We start from the raw sequence: 26,309 nt of genomic DNA, 5'->3' as shown, positions 1-26,309 counted from the left end.
CCAAAGAGATGTCTAGCCCAACCCCTGAAACGCAGGAGTCACTTGGCCTGGGTTCTTCCCCCAGAAAAAGACCCGGGAGGACCCGCTAGCCCCCGACCCGCCAACTTACCCTCGATATTCGATGTATTTGTAGATGAGTCCTGCAATCAGCATGGCCACCAGCGCATAGTACCAGGAGCAGATGAACATCAGGGCCAGGCAGAGGCTCATGCCCAGGAAGGAGAGGGTCCTGTGGGCACCGGGGGGGGGGGAGGAGAGCTGAGCCCAGCCCAGAGGAGCACCGGCAGCCGCCCAGGCCTCCCTTGCCACCCCCATCATTCTGCCCGGACGCTGGGCTCCATCTCCGAGGGCCTTCTAGCGGTTCCCTCGATGTGAGAAGCCAAGTTACAGGGAACCAGGCAGAGGGCCTTCTTGGTGGTGGCGCCCTCCCTGTGGAACGCCCTCCCACCAGATGTCAAAGAGAAGAAGAACTACCAGACTTTTAGAAGACATCTGAAGGCAGCCCTCTTTAGGGAAGCTTTTAATGTTTAATAGGTTGTTGTATTTTAGTGTTCTGTTGGAAGCCGCCCAGAATGGCTGGGAAACCCAGGCAGATGGGCAGGGTATAAATAATAAATTATTATTATTGCCAACAGGAGGCTCCTCCTGGAGAACAGGAAGGGGCCACCCAAGGCCATCTAGACCAACCCCCTCGCTGCCCCGCAGGAACGGCAGCTCGAGAATCCCCGGCGCTTCGCCACTCACCAGTGGTAATACCGAAACCGCGGCCGCCAGTTGGGGGTCCTCAGCAGCGTCTGCACCGCACAGGCCAGGTTGACGAACATGTAGCACATCAGGAAGAACCTGGGGGGGGGGGGAAGCGAGGGCCTGAATGTGGGGGGAGAAAGAGGGAGGCTCAAACCACCCCTTCCCAGTGCCTGGAAGGAACTGCCCCACGTGGGGTGGGAGGGTGGGGCTGGGGAGGGCAGCACTGGCAGACCGAAGAGGGGCTGCCCTAGCTTGAGGGATGCTCAAGACCTGGGGGTGGTTGGGCAGTCTGGCTCTTCCTGGCTGCTGGAGAAAGACCCCCTGCCCCGTGCTCAGAGGGGCCCCCAGAGGTCCCAGGAGGGGGAGGGGGCGTACATGGAGAGGATTGGGGCCACCTCGTCCAGGGAGGCAATGAGGATGCCTATTTCGCAGATGCAGGCGGTGAGCAGGAGGGCCCAGGTGGGTTCCCCGTTGGCCTTGCCGTGCCCAAAGACCTGCGGGAGAGGAAGAGAGAAGGCAGAGAGACCGTGAGCAGGAGGAGGGTCAGGAAAGGGCCCCATACCTGGTCCTGAGGAGGGAGGGAGAGGCGCCCCTGGGAAGAAATGGCCGCAGTGCCTGGGACCTTTGGGGTTGGAGGAAAGGCGAGCCCAAGGCGGCACGAGAGAAGTTTGCCAAATGACGGCTGGCCTGGAGAAAGTGGAGAGAGAAGGGAAGGCTCTTTGCCCCCCAATGAAGCTGAACAGAAAGCCTTTCTTTACACTGTGCAGAGTTAAACTATGGAACTCCTTCCCACAAGAGGCAGCAATGGCCAAAAATGGGTTGGATTTAAAAGAGGGTTAGGCAAATTGACGGAGGAGGAGAGGGCTATGGATGGCTCTACTCTGCTTCCACGCTCGGAGGCAGCAATGCACCTGAGTGTCAGTTTCTGGAAACCACAGGGCTCTTGTGCTCGGATCCTGCTTGTGGTTTTCGCACTGGAGCAATTGCTTGGCCACTGTGAGAACAGGATGCTGGGCTGGATCCCGCAGGCTCCCCTGATGGTCTCATGAAGGGGACAGCCAGACATGATCATGCACTGACTGCAGCCCAGCAGATGAGGTCCAGATCTGTCCCTGTTTGGCCTCCGCTGCCAGAGCAAAAGATGGTTCCTCATTCCCAGGGGCAGCCAAGTCTTCCGGGAGTTGATCCAAAGTCCCCTCTTGGGTTATTGTCCAATCCCTCCTACTCCATAATTTGAGCCTTTAATTTTTTGCAAAATCACACGAGGTTTTTTTAAATTGCATATTTTGCCAGGCTCTTCATGGTGACACTTTGCTGATTTTGCCTCCTCGTTCCTTTTAGCAGAAAGGCAGTGCCAAGTTGTCCAGGGTGCTCAAAACAAAAATGGAGCACAAAGAGCTCCAAAAAGGATTTCTCTGAACTGAGAGAACCCGCAGTAAAAATGGCAAATGCAATCCAGTGTGATCAAAAGACATTTATTTCACAAATACACTCATGGAGTTTGAACTTGCAGTGAGTGACCAGGAAGGAGCCTGTGAGGTTGTAGTGAACAGCACCATGAAAATGTCACCCCAGTGTGTGGCAGCCACGAAAAGGGCAAATTCCATGCTAGGGATCGTCTGTCATGGCTGCTTTGGTTGAGAGTCCTGCATTGCAGGGGGCTGGACTAGATGGCCCTTGTGGTCCCTTCTAGTTCTACGATTCCATGGAAATAAAACTGACACTATCCTAAAGCTGTTACACAAATCTATGGTGCAGCTACACTTGGTGCGCTGTGCATAATTCTGATTTATGGTTGGGCAATTGAATGAATGGGGAAGTCATGGCTCTACAATGTCCTTGCTGGATGGGCCCCAGCTGCCCCCTGTACCAGCCCCATTGCCTCCTCGCTCTCCTTTTGCTGTGGGGCCCCAGCCCCAGCCCCCCCGCAGCTGAGAAAACAGCTTTGGGCGAGAAGCTGCCGGGGAAGGACCTTGTAGCTTCTGGCTCCAGAGCACCTTGCGGAAAGTGTGGAGCGGCAGACAAGGTGGATGTGGCAGGTGCAGCCGAAGCAGCTGACAACTCTGGCTACTTGAAGGGGACACCTCAAGGGCAGGAGGAGGTGCAGGAGCAAAGGGGGGGCATGCCCAAACCCTCAAGGCTCAGCGAGGAGGGGGCTGCGGGAACCGTGCACGGGGGCACTGCAAGGGCGGAAGAAGAAGCAAAGGATGGAGGCATGTGGCCAGCCCCTCCCTCCCTCCCGTCTCAAGGTGGGATCAGATGTTCACGAGGACGAAAAGGCAGCTGAACGGCTCCAGACTTCCTTTGCTGCAATATTTGCAACTCGGCTTACAAACATAAGCAGAATCTGCTGGTTCAGGCCAAAGGGAGCCCATCTAGTCCAGCCTCCTGTTCTCACTGTTAGGATTATGATGTTCCGTTCCACCTAAACGGATGTGTGGAGCTGTTGCATGGCACATGTCTGTTTACATTCCAGCACAGCTTGCCGGGAACTTCCGTTTGTGGATTGCTTTTGCTTTGTGCTTCCTGCTTTTGCTTGGACACGAAGGGGAGCAGACATGTTTTTTCCTTTGTCCTGATGCTGAATAAACACCTGTAAATATGCCTCTGTCCGCTTCTTCTGTTGCAAAGAGTTCTTATCTCTGCTGGCTTGCGTGCTCAGTCTTTAAAGGTCTCTGAGGCTTGAGTTGCAGTTTTGATGCTATTCCAAGAACCGGAGTTTGCCCGGCCGGTGGGCTGGAGCCAGCTGGGGGCTGCCAATTGCCCCCGTCTCCCAGGATGCATCCCAAGACTCACAGGGCCTGACCAGATACTTCTTCCGGAGAAGCGCAGGCAGGACCTGAGCACAAGAGCACAATCCTCTCCTGGGGTTTCCAGCAACTGGTACCTCCGACCACGGAGCCTGAGCCCTCTCCTCCTCCATCCATCACCACTGTCTTCTGGAGGAAGGAGCTTGACTATGCCTGGGCTTCTGGCGCACAGCTGGAGACAGGGCACTCGGCTAGACCCAGCCTGGCTCACACCCAGCACGATGCTCCCCCTGGTCTTCCTGCGCCCGCTCTGACCTTAGCTGGCTTGATGCTTCTGCTCAAGAGGGGCTTCGCCATCCAACCCATTTGATTTCAGAGGAGACAAGGGGACAGGTGACCTTGGAGATGCGGGCGCTGAGATTGGCAGGGCAAAGCTGCCTCTTGTCAGGGGCCCTGGGCTTGTTTTGTTTCTGACACCTGGAGATGTTTCTGTCGGAGGCAGTTTGAGGGTTGTGTGTCGGAAACCCCTGCTCAGCCACCAAGCTCCCTGCCTGGCCTGGGGGGCAGCCGACCTCACAGGGCCCTGGGGGGGGGGGGGGACGCAGCCATGCCCACAGAGATCCAGGGATGGAGAATTAATTGCTCTTGTTATAATTTGGCTACTGTTGGGAGTATATTGGGAAACTAATAAAAAAAATACAAAAGAAGAGAGACATGGATGGAGGAGGAGGAGCGAGAGCTCTTTCGGGTGCCATCAGCAAAAGGGAACTTCCAGGCTACCTGATGGGAATTATGGGAATTATCTTTGGGCTCTCCTGGACGCCTCTGACTGGCCACCGAGGGAGCAGGAGGACACAAGAAGCGCCTGTGGGGTCAAGCCAAGGGCCAACCTGTGGGAAGCCAGCAAGTGGGATCCAAGCATGAGAGCAACTCTCCCCTCCTGCGGATTCCAGCCACTGGGATTCAGGAGCATGGCTGCCCCCGACTGCGCAGGCAGAGAAGAGCCTCTCCTCTGTGGTTTTGGCTAATCCTAGTGAGGAAAACTCCTGGCCTGATCCTGCTGAGGGTGCAAGGAGGGTTGGAACGCACCCTGTCCGACCAACCTCTTGCTGTGTGCGCACACACGCGTGTGCATGTATCTGTGCCCGTGTGTGTGCGAGAGAGAGGGATGCAGGGAGGGGGCATAGGAGTGGGGGCAGGAAAGCCGACATCTCCTCCTGTTACCTAGCATGGCTCATCCCTCAAGTGAAGACTGCAAAAGAGGCAGCTGAGGAGGGAGTTTAAAATTAGCCGCAAGTCCCTGCCGGCTGTCGGCTTGGATTTGCGCAGATGTGGCTCACTAAGTGCGCCGAGCGCACTGAGAAACTGGGGGGCCCACAACCCACACCCAGGCCGGCTTCACCAGCACAGACACACGCGCAGCACATCAGGCCCAATCAGACAGGGGAGCTGGGCCAGGATCAAAACCAGTTGCATCTCTGTCCTACCTGCTTCTCCAAGGAGCTCAAGGGGGCCTGCAGGATTCTGCCCCCACAACAACCCAGAGAGGGAGGCTAGGCTGCGAGGCAGGGACTGGCCCCCAAGGACTGACCCTCCTGGTGAGCTTCATGGCCGGGGGGGATTTGAACCCAGGTCTCTCTCCCAGCTGCTGGTCCGACCCTCTAAGCACTGTGCCCTTCCCCCCTTTTCCTGCTAGACTTCTCAACGTCGGTTGCAATAAACGGTCTGAGGCAGTTATTTAAAAGGCCAATTAGAAACAAACATTAAAGTTACATTATATAGATACACACACACATATATAATAAAGAGTAGAAAACATGCATACTTATTAAAACCACTTCTCAAGATTATGGGTTAAAGTTATGAGCCTGGAAAATGCGCCGGGACAAAAAGATTTCTAGCCCATAACAGGGCAGTGAAAGGGAGTTCCCAAGAGTGCGGAATTAGCATCATGTGACAGTTGCAGAAGTTCCAGCTCTGCAGATCCCAGCCCCTGGGGGGGGGCACAGAGTGACCTGAGGCCACAAGTGTAGGAATGAAGAAGACCCCTAATCCTTTCCTCCCATGGGCCACTTCTATATTCTGCCGGAGGGGGCAGGGTCCTCACCAACACCCCCGCCAAAAAAACCCTTCACCACAACTCATCCTTGACTGCACCAGGAAGGGTCTTCCTGACTGCCCCCCACCCTGCGCTGTGGCCACGCTCCTCCCTCCCCCCCAGGCAGGCACTTACCCGCAGGAAGGGGACGATGCCGTCGCGAGAGATGGCCTGCAGCAGGCGAGGGGCCCCCGTCAGGCTCTGCAGCCCAGCTCCGCAGGTGGAGAAGAAGGACCCGAAGACAATGACCCAGGGGGAGGGCCAGGCCAGGGTGCCCACCACCAGGTTCCCGCTCACGGCCTCACCAAACCTGGAGGGGCAAAGGGGCAGGGCTGAATGGACTGGCAAGCTCTGCGTTCTGTACAGTGGCATCTTCAGTGCTTTGGGTTTCGGTGTTTTGATTCCACGGTTCTGTGCTTCTCTGGTTTGCTGAGAGCTGCTTTTGGGCACAGCACCTCATGGGCAAAGCGGCACGTAAGTAAACTCAATGGATCAGCTGGTCACCTCGCCTGCCCTCTGCTGCTCTGAGCCCCATCCCATCTCACAGAGCAGAACTGCCTCCTCTGGCTTTGCTTTATAAAATTTGCACACTGCTTTACTGTAAAAGATAACCCTCAAAGCAGCTTACAAAAAAGATAAAGCAATAAAATCATCTGCAAGAAAAATGAATAACAATTTAAGGCTTCCGAAAAGTGAAAAGAACAATGGACTAAAAACAGAATGAAACTGGCATCAATTTTCTAAGCAACTGGACAGGCTTGTCCAAACCAACATGCTCTGAGCAGGCATCGAAAAGAGAGCAGTGAAGGCACCTGCCTGGTATCAAGAGGCAGGGAGTTCCAAGGGTTAGGTGCTGCCACCCTAAAGGATCAATTCCTTAAAAATGCAGAGCGGATTTTATGTGGCACCTGCAGGAGAGCCACTTCCGCAGATCTATGAAGTCAAGGGGGCATGTATCGGGGTGATCTCGCAGGTAAACTGCGCCCAAGTTGCAAAGGGCTTTATATACTAACAGTTTCGACTTGGCCTGATAGCAAACGAGCCTGATAGTGCAGATTTCCGGGCTGAGGTCTTGCGTGCTGAGAAGGCCTCCTGTGTAGAAGCACAGCCCTCCCAACATTTCCGTCCCCAAAACTGGGATGTCAGGAGGGGTTTGCCAGCGCTTTCTGCTCACTTGCTCCAGAGTGAGCATCTTTTGGGCCGGGATTCCAGCTCTCGACTTGTGCCACACCAGAAACAGGACATTCTGGGATCCAGACAGAAGCCGGGATTGGCTTCCGTGCAGTGGCGTAGCGTGGGGGGTGCAGGGGGGGGCCAGCCGCACCAGGCGCACCATCTGAGGGGGGGCGCACTAATCTGGTGGAAGAGACTCGAGTGCTAAAATCCACGGGTTAGAGGGCGCAAATTACTTGCCTTGCCCCGGGTGCTGACAACCCACGCTACGCCACTGCTTCCGTGACCTGGGATGTCCCACTTATGAGGGTGTGAAGAAGGCCCCCACCTGCTCCGCCCTTTCCCCAGGGGACTGAGGAACGTGCAGGACTGGACCAACTAACTCGGACTCTTCCTGGTCAGACAGAGCCAGGGGTCACCCTCCCAGGGGGAGGGAGAGAGACTTTGACCAGTCGAGTGGCCTTGGCATCGGGTTCCTTCCAACTCCAGGGATGCAGTAAGTTGGAATCCCTGCATTGTTGTGGCATGGGCAGGATCAGTCCAGATTTAGAGCCACAGAGCTCAGGTTTATTTCAGACTCTACATGGACCCTCTACTGGCTCCCCACACACTTTTATTCTGAAAAATGTTCCTTAATTTGACTGCTGGATTGTGTGTGATGGGTTTCAGAATGTCCCCTCCCTGTGCCCAGATGCTTGGCATTTGAGCTACTGGAAGCTTAGGGCTGGAAGTGACTGGCACACTCTCCTGAGGTCTGGGGAGACTCAGCGACAGCCTGGGCTGCCTTTACTCTCTGAGTAACTCACAAGGGATGTCAGTGGGAGGGGGCTGGCAGCAGCTAGCAGAGAGTAAGACCCACTGGCAGCCCTGCAGGGCTGTTGTGTTGCAGTTGGCAAGGAAGTGGGCAGCAGAGCCTTCTCTTGGCTCCCTCTTCGTCTCAGAGGGCAGCAGCGTTGGGAAAGGGGGGCTCCTTTCTCCCCTTGCGCAAGAGGCCAGCGGGGACCCCTGGATGAGTTTGCCTCAGGGCAAGAAGTCTCTCCTTTCCTGGCAGCCACCATAGCTGTGCCAACCCTGCAAGGCTTATTAGTCCTAATTTTATTTCCATTTTTATTTTATTTTATTTTATTGGTTTGCTAACAAACCTAAAGTGCAAGTGTGACGAAACAGAAGGAATCAAAGACTTAACCCACAAAGCGTCTCAGCCTGAAAGGAGGAAAGCGGGGGGGGGGGGGGAGGACACAGCACAGCCGCAAAGCAGGAGAGGAAAGCACAAAGGTTCCCTTTGCAAATCATCAAGATTTTTGAAATAAATAAAGAATAGCATTCTCCAGCTGCGTGTCCCATCCTTGCAAAGGTTCTGTATGGCCCTAAATCAGCTGGTGGCCCTCCGTGACCAGGTGCCTCGGCATTTGTATAGGGAATAAAGCCATTAGTATTATGACCCAAAAATGTCAGTGGCGGCTGCAGCAGCACCTTGGGTGGCCTAGATTGGGGAAGGGCAGCTGAATCCTGGCTGCCAGGAGGGAGCTCAGCACCTGGCAGCAGCCGAGGCCGGCATCCTGCCGGGCAAAGAGAGCAGGGAAGCGGGAGGGGTCCCTTGGCAGGGCAGGGGGTGTCACGGGGGGGGGCTGCACTGGGCACAGAGTTTTCTGTCTTCCAAGGGCTTAGCAGGGGGTTCCTCTCAAGGCCACTGCCCTGCTTTGCTTATGCTCTTTATGTGGCACATTTTGTGTTTTACGCTGCAAAACTTCTCCAGATGGAGGGCGGCATATGTATTCATGATTATTTATTAAAGTTATATGCCAAAGACCACAGGGCAGTTTGAAACAAGAGGACGCAAGTTTGAAAACATAACCATGTTATCTTAAGATCCTTGCGTTCCCCACAACAATAGCAAAAAACAATACCCCGCCACAGAAATGTTTAAGGAGGCTGCAGAATGTTTAATCAACCCAAGGCCTGGTATTATCATTTTATAAATTATTATTATTATTGTCAGGGGCTCGGGAGCAGGAGCACTGGGGAGAGAGGAAATGGAGAGCGAAGGGGAAGAATCCGAGGGCAGCGTAGGGGAGTATGACAGTGACCCGAGAGATTCCATGAGCTTCTCCAGCGAATCAGAAGATTCCCAGAAGGGGGCGCCGATGGTCAGGGCAAGGGGGGTCCCAGGGGGGACGCACCAGAAACAAGGAGCCAGAGGGGAACCCCAAAGCAGCAGTGGGGGATCGGGACCAGTTTCCCCACCAGAGCGTAGTGGGGGGGAAGAGTCACATGTGTCAGGGCCAGCGTCCCCTCCAGCGGGGAGAGGAGATGAGTCAGGGCTGACCACGCCTCCATCGGAGAGTGGGGGAATGGAGGGGAGGTCAGTTGCAGCTAGCCCCCCCGAAGGGGGAAGCAGTGACAGCAGCAGTGAAACGGTCAGGAGGAAAGTTGCGTGCGCCAAGTTCAAATGTACAGGCGGGGGGACAGCAGGAGACCCGGATTGGGAACCAGCTCCTAAAGCCCGCCGGAGGGAGGGGGAAGACTCAGGGGAATCAGCGTCAGAAGAGTCTAGAAAGGGCGAGACCCCGACGGGCAGGCGGAACCAGAGGAGGAAAGAGCAGAGGAAGAGGTGGAGCAAGGCTAGAGTCTTAAACTGGTGTCTGGGGGGAGGAGATTCAGACAGAGCTTCAGCGGTCTAGAGTTTGAGACGTAGAGCTGCGCGCTGCGGCTGTGGAAGTGAAACTGAACTTCAATAAAGACTTTCGTACTTAACAACGAAGCGGCGTTGGTCCTTTGTGAGCTGGGATCTCGGGCAGCTCTGACAATTATTATTATTATTATTATTATTATTATTATTATTATTATTATTATTGGGACACGGGTGGCGCTGTGGGTTATACCACAGAGCCTAGGACTTGCCGATCAGAAGGTTGGCGGTTCGAATCCCCGTAACTGGGTGAGCTCCCGTTGCTCGGTCCCTGCTCCTGCCAACCTAGCAGTTCAAAAGCACGTCAAAGTGCAAGTAGAGAAATAGGTCCCGCTCCGGCGGGAAGGTAAACAGTGTTTCCGTGCGCTGCTCTGGTTCTCCAGAAGCAGCTTAGTCCTGCTGGCCACATGACCCGGAAGCTGTACGCCGGCTCCCTCGACCAGTAAAGCGAGATGAGTGCTCAACCCCAGAGTCGGCCACGACTGGACCTAATGGGCAGGGGTCCCTTTACCTTTTTATTTTTTTAATTACTATTATCATTATTATATACACACCAGGAGGCCAGGGGTCCCCCAGCCCAGAGAGAGAAAAATACTCACTTGTCCCGGAGCACGACGCCCTCGATGCAAGCGCCAAAGAGGATGACGGAGCTGATGTCTGCAGGAGCGTTAAGGAATGAGGCAGCTGGGATGGCTGGAAGCTCTGCCTGGTCCTGAAGGATTACCCCGCCCCCCCCCCGCCCCGGGACCAGGCTGGGGGAAATCAGGGCAAGTGCTGGCAGGGGGGCAGGGGGGAGACAGAAGGGCGGTTTTTGGTGAGAGGGGTCGCCTGTCCGAGATTATTTAGCTGTGGTTCCTGCATTGTGGGGGGTTGGGCTAGATGACCTCTGGGGGTCCCTTCCCACTCGACAACTCCATGATTCTGTGCTGCCATTGGGGCCGCTTGCTGTCTTCCTTCTTGACGTGGGAGCTCTTCCTCCCTTGTCTTTGGGTCGGCGTCCCAAAGAGGCAGAAGAGGAGGGGTGGTCTGAAGCTGAAGGCAAGGAGGGACTCAAAGGGAACACCTGGAAGGCACCTCTTTATTATCTGCTTATTTCATAAAATTTATACGCCGCTTCACTGGAAAAACAGGCACCACCTCAAAGCGGTTTACAAAGAGAAAACAGTAGCGAGAAAAATTAACAGCAACATTTAAAGATTTTTTTTGGAAAGCGAAAATGACAACAGACCAAAAAGAGATTAAAACATGCATTAACTTTCTAACTGAGCTTGTCTAAAGAAAAATGCTTTTAGCTGGGCCCCCAATAAAGTGCCTGCCTGGAATCAATAGGCAGGGAGTTCCAAAGGTCGTGTTCTTACACATGCAGAAGGGATATTTACATGGCAGCTGCAGCAGCACTGCTTGTGCAGATCAAAGCAGTCAGGTGGGCTCATGTGGGGCAAGGCAAACGTCCCGTCCCCATAGATGGAGGCGGCCCCCGCAATATGGGCACAGTGGCTCCTGGCGCAACATGTGCCCAGGGGGCAATATGTGTGTGTAACACAGAGACAGCTTTTTTGGGGGGTCTCGCTCTGGGGCATCAGACCAGCAGCCCCTGAACTGGCCACACAGGTATGTCCTCTATCACCTGGCTGAGCCCCATCTGGGGCTGCCAACAGCGGAGGGGCGCAGGACCGGCCAGCCCAGTTCTTCAAGGCCCCCACCTCCCTCTGGGAAGAGGGGCAGGCCCCCCCCGGAGGCAAAGGATACAGACTGCGGACGTGGTGGCGATGGCGAGGATGGTGCCCGTGGGGATGGACTTCTGAGCGTCACGCAGGTCTCCAGACCTGTTGGAACCAGCCATGATCCCTGGGGAAGAGGGAGGAAAAGGTCAGTTGGAAGGGACCCCGCAGGGGCATCTAGTCCAACCCCCGGCAATGCAGGAAACACAGCGAATGAATCCCCGACAGATGGCCCCCGAGTCTCTGTTTTGAAACCTCCAGGGAAGGAGAGCCCCCCACCTTCCCAGGGAGTCTTTTCGCCTGTCAAACAGCTCTGAACGTCAGAAAGTTTTCCCTAACGTTTGCCTGGAATCTCCTTTCTTGTAACTAGAAGCCGTGGGTTCGAGTCCTGCCCTCCAGAGCAGGAGAAAACAAGCTTGCTCTCTCTTCCATGTGACAGCCCTTCAGATATTTGAAGATGGGTTTCATCTCTCCTCTCAGGCTCCTCTTTGTCAAGCTAAACACTTTTGCAAACTCACCACTGGACACCGTATTCCAGGTGAGAGGAGAAGGTCTCCTCATTGGGGAGCATCTCCTGCATCCTCAAAAAGGATGCTTGAAGAGGAAGGGGCCGATTGGCAGGTGGGAGGGGGCAGGGAGGGGCTTCCGATTCTGGTGCCCAGCTGAGCCCCCCGCCAGCGTCCCTCTCGGGTGCCGTTGTGAGATCCCTTCCTCTCGTTATCATGGCCCAATTAGTGCCAGCTGTGGCGGCTAATGAGCTGCACGTGAGGGTGCTTGTCTTGTAACAAGGTCAGGCCAGGACCGGGGCTGCCGTGAGGGCTCCCTCTGTGGAAGCTTTGCAGGACAAGAGCATTGCCCTCAACCCCCCCCCCAAAAGGGGGTTTTGTGAGAAGCACGAGGGGAAGAGGCTGCAGTGTCTGGGATCTCGGCCCCTTGAAGGACGTGGGGTTCTCAAGGGCGGAGCGAGGAATTCGGCTCAATTCAAGTGCTAAAGGGAAGCGGCCTCATCTGCACATTCCAAAACAATCTGCTGACCGAATCTCAGCCCTCCTTTGAAAGCCACCTTTCCCTGAACTTTGCAATGCCCTTCTGCAACCAAATAAGCTGCACAAAACTGTGTCTATTCCAGGAAAGCATATGCATTGCATAGGCTGGCGAATATTTTAGAAATGCATTGTGTCAGAGGAAAATGCACGCAAAAAATTGTGTGTTAGCGAAAGTGTGTACTGAAATGCTAATCAGTTTTCATGGTTTGGTTTTTTTTGCTTTTGAAAGAACACCACCCCACAAACTCCTGCAGAACTGTGGAGGATTGAAGCTCACATGGGACAAAAGAGAAGCTGAAATCGACAGGGACGCCGACCCCTGACCTTTGCCCCAAAGGTCTTGCACTGCTCCCTCCCCAGGACTTGAGGAGTGGGCTGCGGGATGAGCCTTTCCCTGCGCTCCCCGGTGTCTGGGGGCTTGTGAAGCAGACCCCCTCCCAGCCTCTGAACTGACCCTGGGGCAAAGGGGGGAGTCCATCAAAATGGCCCGAGGTCCAGGGCTCCATTTATTGCCTTGGGGGCAGAAAGTAGGGAGGTGGGATCAATGATGCCCAGCCCCAAATTTCCCCAGCCCCCATATGGCCTCCTAAAAGTCATGCCTGGCAGGTGGGACAACTGAGAGCTGGAGGAAGTGCTCAGCACCCGAGACCCGCTCTTTCCCCAGGCACCCTCCTCCCCTGTGCCCCAGAGACTCTGCCCCACCTGCGCCCGGGTGCCACCCCCACCGGAGTCCATTACCTGTGACTGAGGGGAAGTAGATGCCCACCAGGAGGGTGAAGTAGGAGGTCATGTCGCTGAAGACGTAGGGCTGGTCCATGTCCAGGAGGGCATCTGCAGGGGCCGCCGAGGTCATCCCAGACTTCTCAATGATCACCCCTTTGGGCAAGTAGGTGCTCCAGAGGTTTTCTGTGGGGGGAGATGCCATGAAGCGGGGCGGGTGAGTGGCTGCCATCCGCAGGGGGTGGCCCCACCCTCTACGCCAGTGGAGGGAGGCCCCCCAACCCACCGCCAAGCCCCCCACCTTGGGCTGGGTTTGGGCACTGCACAAGTGGCATGGTCCCTCTCTGCCTTCTTGCCAGAAATGCCATTAGTCCTGCCCCCAGAGCCAGTCTGAGGCCTCTGCCCCCCTCCGTGCCCCCTTGCCCCTCCCCCTCTGGGCAACTCACCTGCCAGCAGGTCAGGGAAGTGCCTCTGCCCCACGGCACTCTAGGGTTTTAGGGGGCACCAGAAATGAACTGCGCCACCCTCCCCATCCCAGAGACACAGCCGCGGGAAAGCAGAGAGCCGGTGTTGCTGTAGCGGCTAGAGTGATGGATTAGGACCTGGGAGATCAAGGTTCGAATCCTGATCGATGCATGCTGATAGCTTATTTATTCGTCTTGCGTTGGGGCGTTGTTGAGGGGGTTTTTGTTGAAGGGGGTATTGTTGCAGATGATACAATATTTTTGTATCTTTATTTTGGATTTATGTGGAAATTGTTCAATTTGGTTGTATACTTTTTGAAGTTTTCTTTATTATTTATAACTGCTTTTGAACAACAATGGTGATAGTGGACATCCTTGTCTAGTTCCTTTTTGTATCTTACATTTGTCCGTTATCACCTGGTTTATGATTAATTTTGCTTTTTGCTCTGAATGAATTGCTGATATTCCTTTTAGAAATTTAGGCCCACATTTCTTCCTTCTTCGTTCCATTTAATTTCTTCAAGTAACTTTGTCATGAATTTCCAAGAGATGCTGTCAAAGGCTTTTTCAGCATCTATAAACATCATTGCTGCTTTCTTTTCATTTTTGACCTCCAGGTATTCTGTTATATTCAAAATATTCCTTATATTCTCCTTCATTTGTCAATGTTATGTGGGGGTTTTTAATACGTTGTAAGCCAACCTAGTAGTTCGAAAGCATGTCAAAGTGCAAGGAGATAAATAGGCACCGCTCTGGCGGGAAGGTAAACGGCGTTTCCGTGCGCCGCTCTGGTTCACCAGAAGCGGCTTAGTCATGCTGTCCACATGACCCGGAAGCTGTACGCCGGCTCCCTCGGCCAATAAAGCGAGATGAGCGCTGCAACCCCAGAGTCAGCCACGACTGGACCTAATGGTCAGGGGTCCCTTTACCTTTAAGCCGCCTTGAGCATAGTTTTCACTTTGGAAAGGCGACATACAAATAAAATGATGGATCTCCACTTGGCCAAGAAATTCCCTGGGGGTGCCCTTGGGGGCCAGTTGCCACCCCTCAGCTTAGCTTACCTCACAGGGATTAAACAAGGAGGGGGAGAAAACGTCCCCTTGAGCTCCTTGGAGGAAAAGGGGGGATATTCAGTCCATAAATGAATAGAGCTGCCCATCTGCCCAGGTCCCCCGCGGCTTTTGGGGCTCCCCGCTTGACCCCCCAGTGATGCCACCGAGAGCCCTCCTACCTTGGATGAGGCCGGAAGCGGCTCCCGGGATGCCCTGGATCTCGGTGACGTTGTTGAGGGCGAAGTACTCGTCGCAGGAGGCGTTGAGGAAGCGGGAGGAGCAGAAGAGTCCCCAGAGCTGGGAGCCGATGGTCTCGTTGCCCTCCTGGACCACCTTGGTGCAGGTGTCAAAGCCGTCGCGGGACAGAGTCCGGTTGCCCAGAAGGCAGATCCTGGGAGGGGGGAGAGTAGGGGAGGGGTCACCTCTTCGCCGCCTCCTGGCCAGAGGGGCCGCCCTGCAGGTTCTTGCCGCTTCCCCACCCGAAAGGCAGGAGGGATTATTGATGGACTTATTTATAGAATTGTAGAGAGCCCAGTGGGAAGGAGAGTACAGGGGTAACTCTGGTTGAGAACGGGATCTGTTCCGGAGGCCCGTTCGCAACCTGAAAAGAACGCAACCCGCGTCTGCGCATGTGCGAGATGCGATTCACCAGTATACCTGAAGGAGCGTCTCCATCCCCATCGTTCTGCCCGGACACTGAGGTCCAGGGCCGAGGGCCTTCTGGTGGTTCCCTCATTGCGAGAAGCCAAGATATAGGGAACCAGGCAGAGGGCCTTCTCGGTAGTGGCGCCCGCCCTGTGGAACACCCTCCCACCAGATATCAAAGAGATAACAACTACCTGACATTCAGAGGACATCTTAAGGCAGCCCCGTTCAAGGAAGTTTTTAATGTGTGACAACTTAGTGTATTTTTGGTCTTTGTGGAAGCCGCCCAGAGTGGCTGGAGAGACCCAGCCAGATGGGCGGGGTACAAATAATAAATTATTATTATTATTATTCTGTGCATGCGTGTGACGTCATTTTGCACGTCTGCGCATGCGCAAGCGGTGAAACCCGGAAGTAACCCTTTCCGGTACTTCTGGGTCGCCGTGGGACGCAACCTGAAGCAAACGTAACATGAGGTACGACTGTATTGAAATGGAGACACACACCCCTCCCACTTTAAACATTATTATTATTATTATTATTATTATTATTATTATTATTATTATTATTACCTCACCCATCTGGCTGGGTTTCCCCAGTCACTCTGGGCGGCTTCCAACGAAATATTAAAATACAATAGTCCTTCAAGTATTAAAATACCTTCAGGTATTTATACTTTAAAGTGAGGATTCCCAAGAAACCTGAGGCCTTTCTGCTAGGTATCGTCGGACCAGAGCTTCTGAAGGAATGGTTTCATTTGTTTCTGTATGCTATGACAGTGGCAGAAATAGTCTATGACTCTGCACAAAAATGGAACGAAGAAGTTCCCACGAAAGAAGGCTGGCTTAGGAAGATGACGGGATATATGCTGAGACTAACTGAGAATCAGGGAACAAAACAGGGGGAAAGAAATTCTTGAAGGATGGAAATATTTTGAAAAAAATAGCATGGTTGTGTTAAAATGCATGCAGGATTTGAAGTATGGCAACAGATGAGAATTTGCAGTTTAATAATTTGGAATTAACGCATGTAATGGATAAAAGAGAAGTAACACCGCAGCTTTATAAGGGAATGAACACCATGGAAGGTGAATGGGGAGTTAAGGGATATGAGAGATAGGTTTGGATGGTGTTTCCAAAGAATTTGTAAAATTTGTAAAAATAATAATAAAAAATTATATTTAAAAAAGAAATGGAAGCCCCTGTTTGGCGTGGGCCGGGCTGGGGGTTCTTCCTCGTTGGCACTTACGGGAAGCTGGGTGGGTCAAAGGCCGACTTGATGACTCCGGCATAGATGGCCAGGATGGAGAGGATGACACAGCCCAAGAAGACCAGGGCAAACTTGTTGACGTACTTGACGCCCACAAACACCACGGTGGCCATGCAGGTGAGCACACATGTCCCGTAGACACGCATGTTGTTGAGCATGGCAGCCGCTTCTCCACTGGCGTCCTCGGCCTTGAAGATGGCCATGGGGGGGAAGATGTAGGCCTGGCAGAAAAGAAGGAAGGGTTAGAATATAGTTCCGTTCCACCTTCAGAACAGATGTGTGGATTGTTGTATGGCACAAGTCTGTTTACATTCCAGCACAGCTTGCCGGGAACTTCCGTTTGTGGATTGCTTTTGCTTTGTGCTTCCTGCTTTTGCTTGGACACGAAGGGGAGCAGACATGTTTTTCTTTTGTCCTGATGATGAATAAAATGCTTGTAAATATACTTACATACGCCTCTGTCTGCCCTTCCGTTGCAAAGAGTTCTTATCTCTGCTGGCTTGAGTGCTCAGTCTCTAAAGGTTTCTGAGGCTTGAGTCGCAGTTTTGGTGCTGTTCTGAGAACCGGAGTTCGCCCGGCTGCCGGCCGGTGGCTGGAGCCAGCTGTGGGCTGCCAATTGCCCCCGTCTCCCAGGATGCATCCCAACCAGAAGGAGACCCAACTCAGAGGAAGGCCAGGCCACCCACCCTCAGAATCACAACCTTGTGGGCTTGGAAATGGCCCCAGGGACATGGAGAGCTGCTGGATCAGGCCAAGGGGGCCCCACCGAGTCCAGCATGCGGTTCTCACAGCAGCCAAACAGACGCCCATCATGGGAAACCAAGGAGCAGGATCCGAGCACCAGAGCAACTCTCCCCTCCTGTGGTTTCCAGCTGCCTCCGACTGTGGAGGCAGAGCAGAGCCATCCTGGCTAGGAGCCCTCGGTAACTTTTTCCTCCATGAACTTGTCTTGCTGGCCATGACTGCCTCCTGTGGCAGGGAGTTCCACAGTTTATCCACTGCGTGACGGACTCCAACATTCAGTTTCATTGGATTCCCATGAGTTCTAGTGTTGGGGGGAGGGTGTTTCTGTGCCGTGCATAATTTTATAAACCTCTATCATGTCACCTCTTACTTGCCTTTTCTCTAAACTATTATTAGTATTAGTATTAGTATTAGTATTAGTGCTTCATCTGTAGATCTTAGCAGGGTTCACAACATTAAAATACAATATAAAAGCAAAAAACACATCATAAAACAAGAACAAGCCCATAGCCCCCTGTCCCCCACCAACTGCACAGTCCCCAATGCTGCCCCTTTCCTCCTAGGGGAGTTGCTCTACCTAATAATAATAATAATAATTTATCATCAATTTGGTCCACTCCAACCTCTTGCAATGCAGGAATCACAGCTAATGAATCCCTGGCAGGCGATCCCCTTAACCTTGGCTTAGAAACTTCCAAGGAGGGAGAGTCGGCCACCTTCCAAGGGAGTCCCTTCCTCTTGCCCCCTAAAGTTCTTCCTGATGTTCAGTTGGAATCTTCTTTCTTGAGGACTTCCGGGTCAGCGCCATCAGCTAATGGCGGATTCCCTTTGATCTGGAGGGGATCGGCTCCGTGGGAATTGGGTCTTACCGCTGCGGCGAAGCGGGGACCCTACAGGAATCGCAGGCGGTGAAGCCTGTGAACATGGGGACTCGGCGGGCACCTATCGCGCCCCCCCAACTTGCAAAGAAGCCTCTTTTTGGGCTTCGGAGCAGAGCGGGGCGAGCGGTGCGGTGCTGCGAGTCGATTGCTTCTTCTCCGGAGTGAAGCCGCATGGCCGTTGCTGGAGAGCACTGACTTTTTCCTGGGACAATTGGACTCCAAATAAAGTACCCGTGAGTAAGGGAAATTGGATTTATTGACAAAGAAGGACTTAATTGGCTACTGCAGCGGGGAGGTCTAAAGAGGAAGTCCGCCTTCCGCTTTGTAAATAGATCAAAGCAAAGAGACTTTTAAGGTAAAGCGCTGGAAATACGCTTGAAAAGGGCTGCTTTCCAACTTGAGAATTTTCTGAACCCCCTACCTGGAAGCAGGGAAGGAAGGGGGGTGTTCTTGGACTGTATAAACCTGCAAAGAGAGGGGAAGAGCTTAAAATGCACCGCTCAAACCTGGGAACGGTCTGCCAGTGAAAAAGACTGTTGCTTTTCAGTCTCTGTGCTTGCTGTCACTAGAGGATTTTTGACAGCAAGAGGGATACATTGTGATCAGCTTTAATTCTCTGTTTGCTAAAAGGGTGAAAAAGCAACTGGAAGGAAACAAAAATTGGAACTGTTTCACTTTCTCGGCTGGAGTTTTTTTTTTTTTTTAAAGGGAAAGTTACCTTCTTGGACTATTGCAACTGTTTCCACCTAGAAATGAAAAAAAGGAAAAAAAATGGAGAAAATAAAGGAAGGAGAAAAGAGACTGAGGGCAAAACCGAAATCACAGGAGATCCTGAGAGAGATAAAGTTATATCAAGTACAATTTATGAAATTGATGAATCAGGAAATAGAATGGAAGATTAAACAGATGAAACAAAAGACATTTGAATCAGCTAATAAGTGTGGGAAACTGCTGGCTTGGCAAATGAGAAAAAGACAAAAACTTAACACTATTACTAATTTGGTAGTGGAGGGAAAGAACATACAGAACCCTGTGGAGATTAGGAAGTGTTTCCAGAAGTATTTTAAACAGCTATATACACAGGAGACTCAGAAAGAAATGGACATTGATCGATTTTTGAGAATAAATGGACTACAAAAAATCTCTCAAGAGAACAAATTAATGCTAAATTATAAAATAACAGACCAAGAGGTGGAAGGAGCCATTCAGAACATGAAATTGGGCAAATCTCCAGGGCCGGATGGCTTGACTGCAAGATATTATAGAACGTTGAAAGAATGGTTAGTACAGCCTTTGAAGGAAGTTTGTAATGAAATAGTGGAGGGAAGAAAGGCACCTGAGTCGTGGAAAGAAGCTTACATCACACTTATACCGAAAACAGAATCGGAGAAGACACAGCTTAAGAACTACCGCCCCATATCTTTACTTAACGTGGATTACAAAATTTTTGCTGAAATTATGGCTAAAAGATTTAAAAAGGTACTGGTAGAAGAAATTCATAAAGATCAAGCGGGCTTTCTCCCGGGGAGACATTTATCAGATAATACAAGGAACATAATTAACATTTTAGAAAAATTACAAGTGAATATTAACACTAAAGCAGTTTTGATATTTGTGGACGCGGAGAAAGCCTTTGATAATATTTCATGGAGTTTTATGAAGAAAAAATTACAGGGAATGGGGGTAGGCCAAGGTTTTGAAAACGGTATAGGTGCAATCTACTCAGAACAAAAAGCTAAGTTAATTGTGAACAACGTAGTTACAGAAGAGTTCAAGATTGAGAAAGGAACACGACAGGGTTGCCCAATCTCTCCATTGCTTTTTATATCGGTCCTGGAGGTTCTGCTCAACATGATTAGAAAGGACCAATTGGTTAAAGGTATATAACTCGGAGCTAAACAGTATAAACTGAAAGCTTTTGCCGATGATTTAGTTTTGACATTACAGGAGCCAGAATCCAGTACCAAAATTAATTCAAGAATTTGGTCAAGTTGTGGGATTTAAGCTGAACAAGCTGAAAACTAAGGTGTTAGAGAAAAATTTAACAGTAATTGAGAAAGAGAGGTTTCAGAAGGAGACAGGATTAACATTGGTTAAGAAAGTGAAATATCTAGGGGTCCATATGACTGCTAAAAATGTGAATTTATTTAAAGATAACTATGAAAAATGTTGGATGGAAGTGAAAAAGGATTTAGAAATATGGTCAAAACTGAAGTTATCACTGCTGGGCCGAATTGCTGCGATAAAGATGAATGTATTGCCTAGGATGCTGTTTTTGTTTCAAACATTGCAAATTTTGGACAAGATGGACTGTTTCAAGAAATGGCAGAGAGATATTTCTAGATTTGTCTGGCAGGGCAAGAAACCTCGAATAAAATTTAAGATTTTAACTGATGCTAAAGAAAGAGGTGGATTTGCCCTGCCAGACCTTAAACTCTATTATGAATCAGCCGCATTTTGCTGGCTGAAAGATTGGCTGCTTCTTGAAAACACAGACATTTTGGATTTAGAAGGTTTTAATAATGTTTTTGGATGGCATGCATACTTGTGGTATGACAAGGTTAAAGCACATAAAGCCTTTAAAAACCATATTGTCAGGAAAGCACTGTTTAATGTCTGGATGAGATATAAGGACTTGCTTGAAAGTAAAACGCCAAGGTGGCTGTCGCCAATGGAGGCTAAGGCTCTGAAAAAACTCAATATGGAGGCCAAATGGCCGAAATATTGGGAAATTCTGGAACAAGAGGGAGATAAATTGAAATTGCAGAGCTTTGACAGTTTAAAAAATAAAGTACGAGACTGGCTTCACTATTATCAAATAAGGGAGGTTTACAATCTGGACAAGAAAATTGGTTTTCAGGTGGAAAAATCAAAATTGGAAACAGAATTGTTAGATCCTAAAACTAAGAATTTATCAAGAATGTATAACTTGCTGTTGAAATGGAATACACAAGATGAAATGGTTAAATCTGCTATGATTAAATGGGCACAAGATGTTGGACATGACATTATGATGGCTGACTGGGAAAAGTTATGGACCACAGGCTTGAAATTTACGGCATGTAATGCCTTAAGAGAGAATATTATGAAAATGATATATAGGTGGTACATGACACCAGTCAAGCTTGCAAAAATCTATCATTTGCCCGATAATAAATGTTGGAAATGTAAAGAAAATGAAGGTACATTCTTCCACGACGTGCCCAAGGATTAAGGCTTTCTGGGAGATGATCTATAATGAAATGAAAAAAGTATTTAAATATACTTTCCTGAAGAAACCAGAGGCCTTTCTCCTGGGCATGGTCGGCCAATTGGTGCGAAGGGAGGATAGAACTTTTTTTATGTACGCCACAACAGCAGCAAGAATACTCATCGCAAAGTATTGGAAGACACAAGATCTACCCACCCGGGAAGAATGGCAGACGAAAGTGATGGAATACATGGAATGACTGGCAGAATCCGGGACCAAGGAGAAGAGTCAGTGGAAGAAGAGTGGAAAAAATTTAAAGTATATCTTCAAAAACATTGTAAAATTAAGGATTGTTAGAAAGATGTTGGAAAAAGAAAATTATACGGCTTTGGTAGAAATGATATAAAGGATTAAGTAAAAATGAATTGACGAAAGAGTGAATGTAAAACTACAATATATTAAATAAAATTATTAAGATAAAAATAAGGTTGGAAGGATTTGCTGAAATAACAATTTGAATTAGAATACAAAAATGGGAGGTGTGAGGAGGTCAAGGAAATAAGTAAAGGAAGAAAGTTATGTAAAGGTTTAATCTGTTTTTTTTCTCTTTTTTTAAAATGATTGTACTTTTTCTGTCTTTTTTACCTTTTTTCTTTTTTCTCTTTGTAATCTTCAAAATTCTGAATAAATATTATCTAAAAAAAAAAAAGGAATATTCTTTCTTGCACTTTGAATCTGGAGCAGCACAAAACCCAAGCTGGCTCCTCCTTCAGTGGGGCAGCCCTCCGGGTACCTCTCATGCCGTGTCTCAGAAGTGGGCCAAGCAGCTCCCCAGAAGGGCGAGGGGTGGGCCCAGCTGGAGGTGGGGGTGCAGGAGGGTCTCCTTCACTGCCCTGGCGCAGGGTGCCGTGGGGAACTCTTCGGAGAGGCTCCATGGGGCTGGGGGGGGGGCTCTGTCCTCGCTTGGGTCAAATGAGGGCAGGGCTGTGCATCTTGCAAACCAGCGGGGAGGGGGGGGACACCCCTATCACAAGCTGCAAAAAGGGTTCTGGGAGCCCACAGACGCAGATGAGCTTATTGCACCAAAAGGAGATTAAATTACCCCAGCTCATTTTAATGCTTTTAACGTGGATGACAGCTCCCCAATCTCAGGGTGATAATTAATCTGTGAAAGGATATATGCTACGGATTGTCAGTTCACATATCTTCACGGCAGAGGCATAATTCCACACTCGAGCATCTTGGAAACGCAAGTTATTTAATATATGTGATAAGTGCTGAAATGGCCTCCTTAGCAAGAGCTTGGGTGAGAGGGTGACATAAACGATCCCATTTGCGCCTAGAAATTGGGAACAATGAACTCTGGCGCTGAGCAGTGGGATGTGGAAATATGCGAGGGGCTCCTCTTGGAAAAGGATGGGGCACGGCTGCGGCTTTCTAAAAGGCAGAGGCTGCTGCTCCTTTTGCTGCTAGGATTTTCCATGGTGGTTTAATTTTGATTGCAAGTGTTTCCTGAGAAGAGTGTAATGAAGCCCCGAGATGTGACTGGGGAGTGGGTTTCTCCATCCTCATCCTCCTCACACGGTCCTCTGCCGGCTGACCCTCCCTCCTTGCCCAGAAAGGGAGGAGGGGGTCTTGCGGGGGGGGGCTGCATCTGCAAAAGTCCTTTGAGCCGACAGGGACAAGCTTTGCATCCAAAACACCCCCAGCTTCATTATAGTCTCCCTTTTGCAGGGAGACAAAAGCACAAGAGGAAAAAACAAGCAGGATATTATGCCGGAGAGAGCAAATGAAGGATACGGAGATGAGATATCAGGTCACTTAAGCTTTTTGCTTACATCTTCTAAAAGAAAAAAGGGGAGACGGGACAGCTATTCTTCCGCCTCAGGATCCAGTGTCATTATTTATGTTTGCTTTTAAAAATATATCTATTTCTAGTTCCTTCAAAGGGAGTCTTTCACGAACTCCTTTTCTCTTCCAAGGCAGGGGTTGCATTGAATTTTCTTAAAGAACCTCTTTTCATGGAATCGCAGAGTCGGAAGGGACCCCAAGAGTCACCGAGTTCCATCCTGACTCTCTGCTTTCTGTGGACCAAAATGAAACCCAGAAGCCGCTCTTTGCAAATCCAGCCGCCATGCCAGGAGCCACTCAGGTATTCCAAGGTTGTTCTGCTTTGAGAACAAGGCTGCATTGCACAAGAGCTCCTTAGGGCAGCGGCAAAGAGATTTTATTTTTGGAAAGAATTTGATATTTGAAAAATGGGGAGGGGGGGAAGCACTGAAGTCATCATGGGGAAAATCAGAACTTTGTTAGACTTTCTTACCCTCCAGATTCACTCTTCCTGGGCTGGCATGTTGTTGCCGAAGTTGGCTTTTGGTATCTTTATTTTAGATCGTGTGGAAATTGTTCAGTTTGGTTGTGCACTTTCAAATGTTGCATTTATCGTTTATGACTACTTATGTTGTGTTGCAGTTGAGCATTTTTTCCATGCTGCATGCCACCTTGAGCATGATCTGAACTGCAACACAAGGATCTGCCTGTCTGAAAATTGGCCTGGCGGGGGTTAAACAAGACACTTTTAAAATGGATCCCCCCCCACCCAGTGAAGGCCAAGGGGCTTGGGGTCCCATGCCCAACGGAGGTGGCACCTGACTGCTGCCCTGCGGTGCCCCTGCACTTTTAAAAACATAACACAAAATCAAAGTTATCAAAAAATAATAATAATTATCAAAATCTGTAACATTTTTTCACAATCTTCTTTTGGTTCTAACGACTTCCCACCAATTCCATATAGATTTAAGTGTGTATTTAACTAGTGCACTGCAGTGGTACCTCAGGTTAAGAATTCGTTCCAGAGGTCCGTTCTTAACCTGAAACTGTTCTTAGCCCAAACCATCACTTTAGCTAATGGGGCCTCCTGCTGCTGCCACGCCGCCAGAGTACGATTTCTGTTCTCATCCTGAAGCAAAGTTCTTAACCCAAGGTACTATTTCTGGGTTAGCGGAGTCTGGAACCTGAAGCATCTGTAACCCAAGGTACCACTGTATTCATCTCTGCTTTTAATAATTACTTATTAAAGATATTGTACTTTCTTAAACTTATTCAGTAGACTACAGAAGCTATTCAAAGGCTGCCACAGACTTCATGCTATTACAATCTTTAATGTAACTTTTAAATAAACCCCATTTATTAAAAAAAAATACTTGGTCTGCATGGTCTCTTATTTTTCCTGAAAGCTTAGCCAGCTCTGCGTATTCCAGTCATTTTTGTTGCCACTCCGACTTTGATGGTATTTTTCCTCCTCTCCAATTTGTTGCTATTAAAATTCTTGCAGCCACTGTCACGTATAAAAATAGCTCCCTTATATTCTTTGGATGTCAGGACCTAATATTTGAAGAAGGAAAGCCTCTCGGGTTTTTTATATATAAACAAACCCTTAAACATTTTTTAAAGTTCCATATATATTTCATCCCAGAATTCCTTATTTTTTTTTGCATGTCCACCACATATGCAGCATAGATCCCACTCACCAGCAGAATCTCGATGGTGCCCAGGATGTACATGGCGCCTGCAAAAGTGGTGCCCAGGTAGAAGCAGAGCCCCACAGCACCCCCAAACTCAGGGCCGAGCGAGCGGGAGATCATGTAGTACGACCCACCAGCTGGAGACAGATGGGGGGGGGGAGAGAGAGAGAGTTAAGCTTTCATATACGCATAAGACAACATCTTCAAAAGCAGAGACATCACCTTGCCGACAAAGGTCCGTTAAAGCTCTGGTTTTCCTAGTAGTGATGTATGGAAGTGGGAGCTGGACCATAAAGAAGGCTGATTGCCGAAGAATGGATGCTTTTGAATTCTGGTGCTGGAGGAGACTCTTGAGAGTCCCATGGACTGCAAGAAGATCAAACGTATCCATTCTGAAGGAAATCAGCCCTGAGTGCTCACTGGAAGGACAGATCCTGAAGCTGAGGCTCCAAGACTTTGGCCACCTCATGAGAAGAGAAGACTCCCTGGAAAAGACCCTGATGTTGGGAAAGATGGAGGGCACAAGGAGAAGGGGACGACAGAGGATGAGATGGTGGGACAGTGTTCTCGAAGCTACCAACATGAGTTTGACCAAACTGCGGGAGGCAGTGGAAGACAGGAGTGCCTGGCGTGCTCTGGTCCAGGGGGTCACGAAGAGTGAGACACGACTAAATGACTAAACAACAACATACGCATAAGCATAAAGTAGCCCCAAAACTTGCGCAGGAGCAACCTGTTGGGGGTCTGAGTGCCAAGGCAAAATTGCACAAAGTCAGGAAGACCCAACAGAACTGGACTCTCCTGCATGACCATCCCTCTCTTACTGGGCTTTGTGAAGATCCCATGAGATCTTGTGGGGCCATCGCAAGATCTCAGATGGTCCCTTCCAATGGTTCTCCCTCCCTCCCTTTATTTATTTTCCTGACAGCCACACAGAGCTGCAATTGTGCAAGTAAATCACACATAAGTTGTGGGTCTGCTGTGCTTCATCTCTGTGCTGGCGCAAATCTGGGGAGTGGGTGAGGCAGGTTAGGCACGTGTGGTGGACATGCCCCGAGGCTGCCAGTTTGGGGGAGCAAGCGTCTAATGAGAGAAGTAAAATCACACACCAGCATGTCATGAAATCTCCAGAGTTGGCATTACCAAATCTGCATTGAAATGAGAACGAGAGCTTGGCAGATGAGATTTTCGCTTAGTGGCAGCATATGTGGTTCTAGGAAGGACTTGAATGTTGCAAACTTGGACGCTTGGGAGAAGAGAGGGTGGCGTGTCACCCTTATGGGGTGAACTGAGCAGCAAATTAGGTCTGGCACAAAGACACCTTTGCGGGAGAACGCGGGAGCTTTATTCCATTCACAAATTTGAAACTTCATTTCACTTTGGAACTCCCTCCTCTTGATCTCAGGCAGGAGCCTTCACTGTCTTCTTTCTGCCACCAGCTAAAAACATCCTTGCTGAGACAAGCCAGCCCAGGTGCTTAGAAATGCTGGAGTGAATTTTGATCCATTTAAGTCTCCGTATGTTTTAAAGTATTGCAAATCTTCTTGTTTTTATCTTTTTGTAAACTGCTCTGAAGGCTTTTCTTTTCAGCATCCG

General features: G+C 50.2%; 1 protein-coding gene across 2 annotated transcripts in view; it reads right to left on the bottom strand.

Moving 5' to 3' along the window:
• Nucleotides 1-26,309, bottom strand: part of SLC12A5 (solute carrier family 12 member 5) — a 104,044-nt gene that overhangs the window by 12,798 nt on the left and 64,937 nt on the right. For both annotated transcript variants that reach the window (XM_083618433.1, XM_083618434.1), the window contains exons 6-15: nucleotides 24,720-24,850; nucleotides 16,354-16,595; nucleotides 14,640-14,851; nucleotides 12,963-13,130; nucleotides 11,207-11,305; nucleotides 10,057-10,114; nucleotides 5,731-5,905; nucleotides 1,123-1,241; nucleotides 745-843; nucleotides 110-229 (exon numbers count right to left, since the gene is read on the bottom strand). In XM_083618433.1, coding sequence (XP_083474559.1) covers nucleotides 110-229; nucleotides 745-843; nucleotides 1,123-1,241; nucleotides 5,731-5,905; nucleotides 10,057-10,114; nucleotides 11,207-11,305; nucleotides 12,963-13,130; nucleotides 14,640-14,851; nucleotides 16,354-16,595; nucleotides 24,720-24,850 — 1,423 coding nt within the window. The remainder of the gene's footprint in view (nucleotides 1-109; nucleotides 230-744; nucleotides 844-1,122; nucleotides 1,242-5,730; nucleotides 5,906-10,056; nucleotides 10,115-11,206; nucleotides 11,306-12,962; nucleotides 13,131-14,639; nucleotides 14,852-16,353; nucleotides 16,596-24,719; nucleotides 24,851-26,309) is intronic.

This window comes from Podarcis filfolensis (genome assembly GCF_964270895.1).
Source record: "Podarcis filfolensis genome assembly, chromosome: 6".
NCBI classification, from domain to species: Eukaryota; Metazoa; Chordata; class Lepidosauria; order Squamata; family Lacertidae; genus Podarcis; species Podarcis filfolensis.
This window is presented reverse-complemented; position numbering and strand designations above follow the sequence as displayed.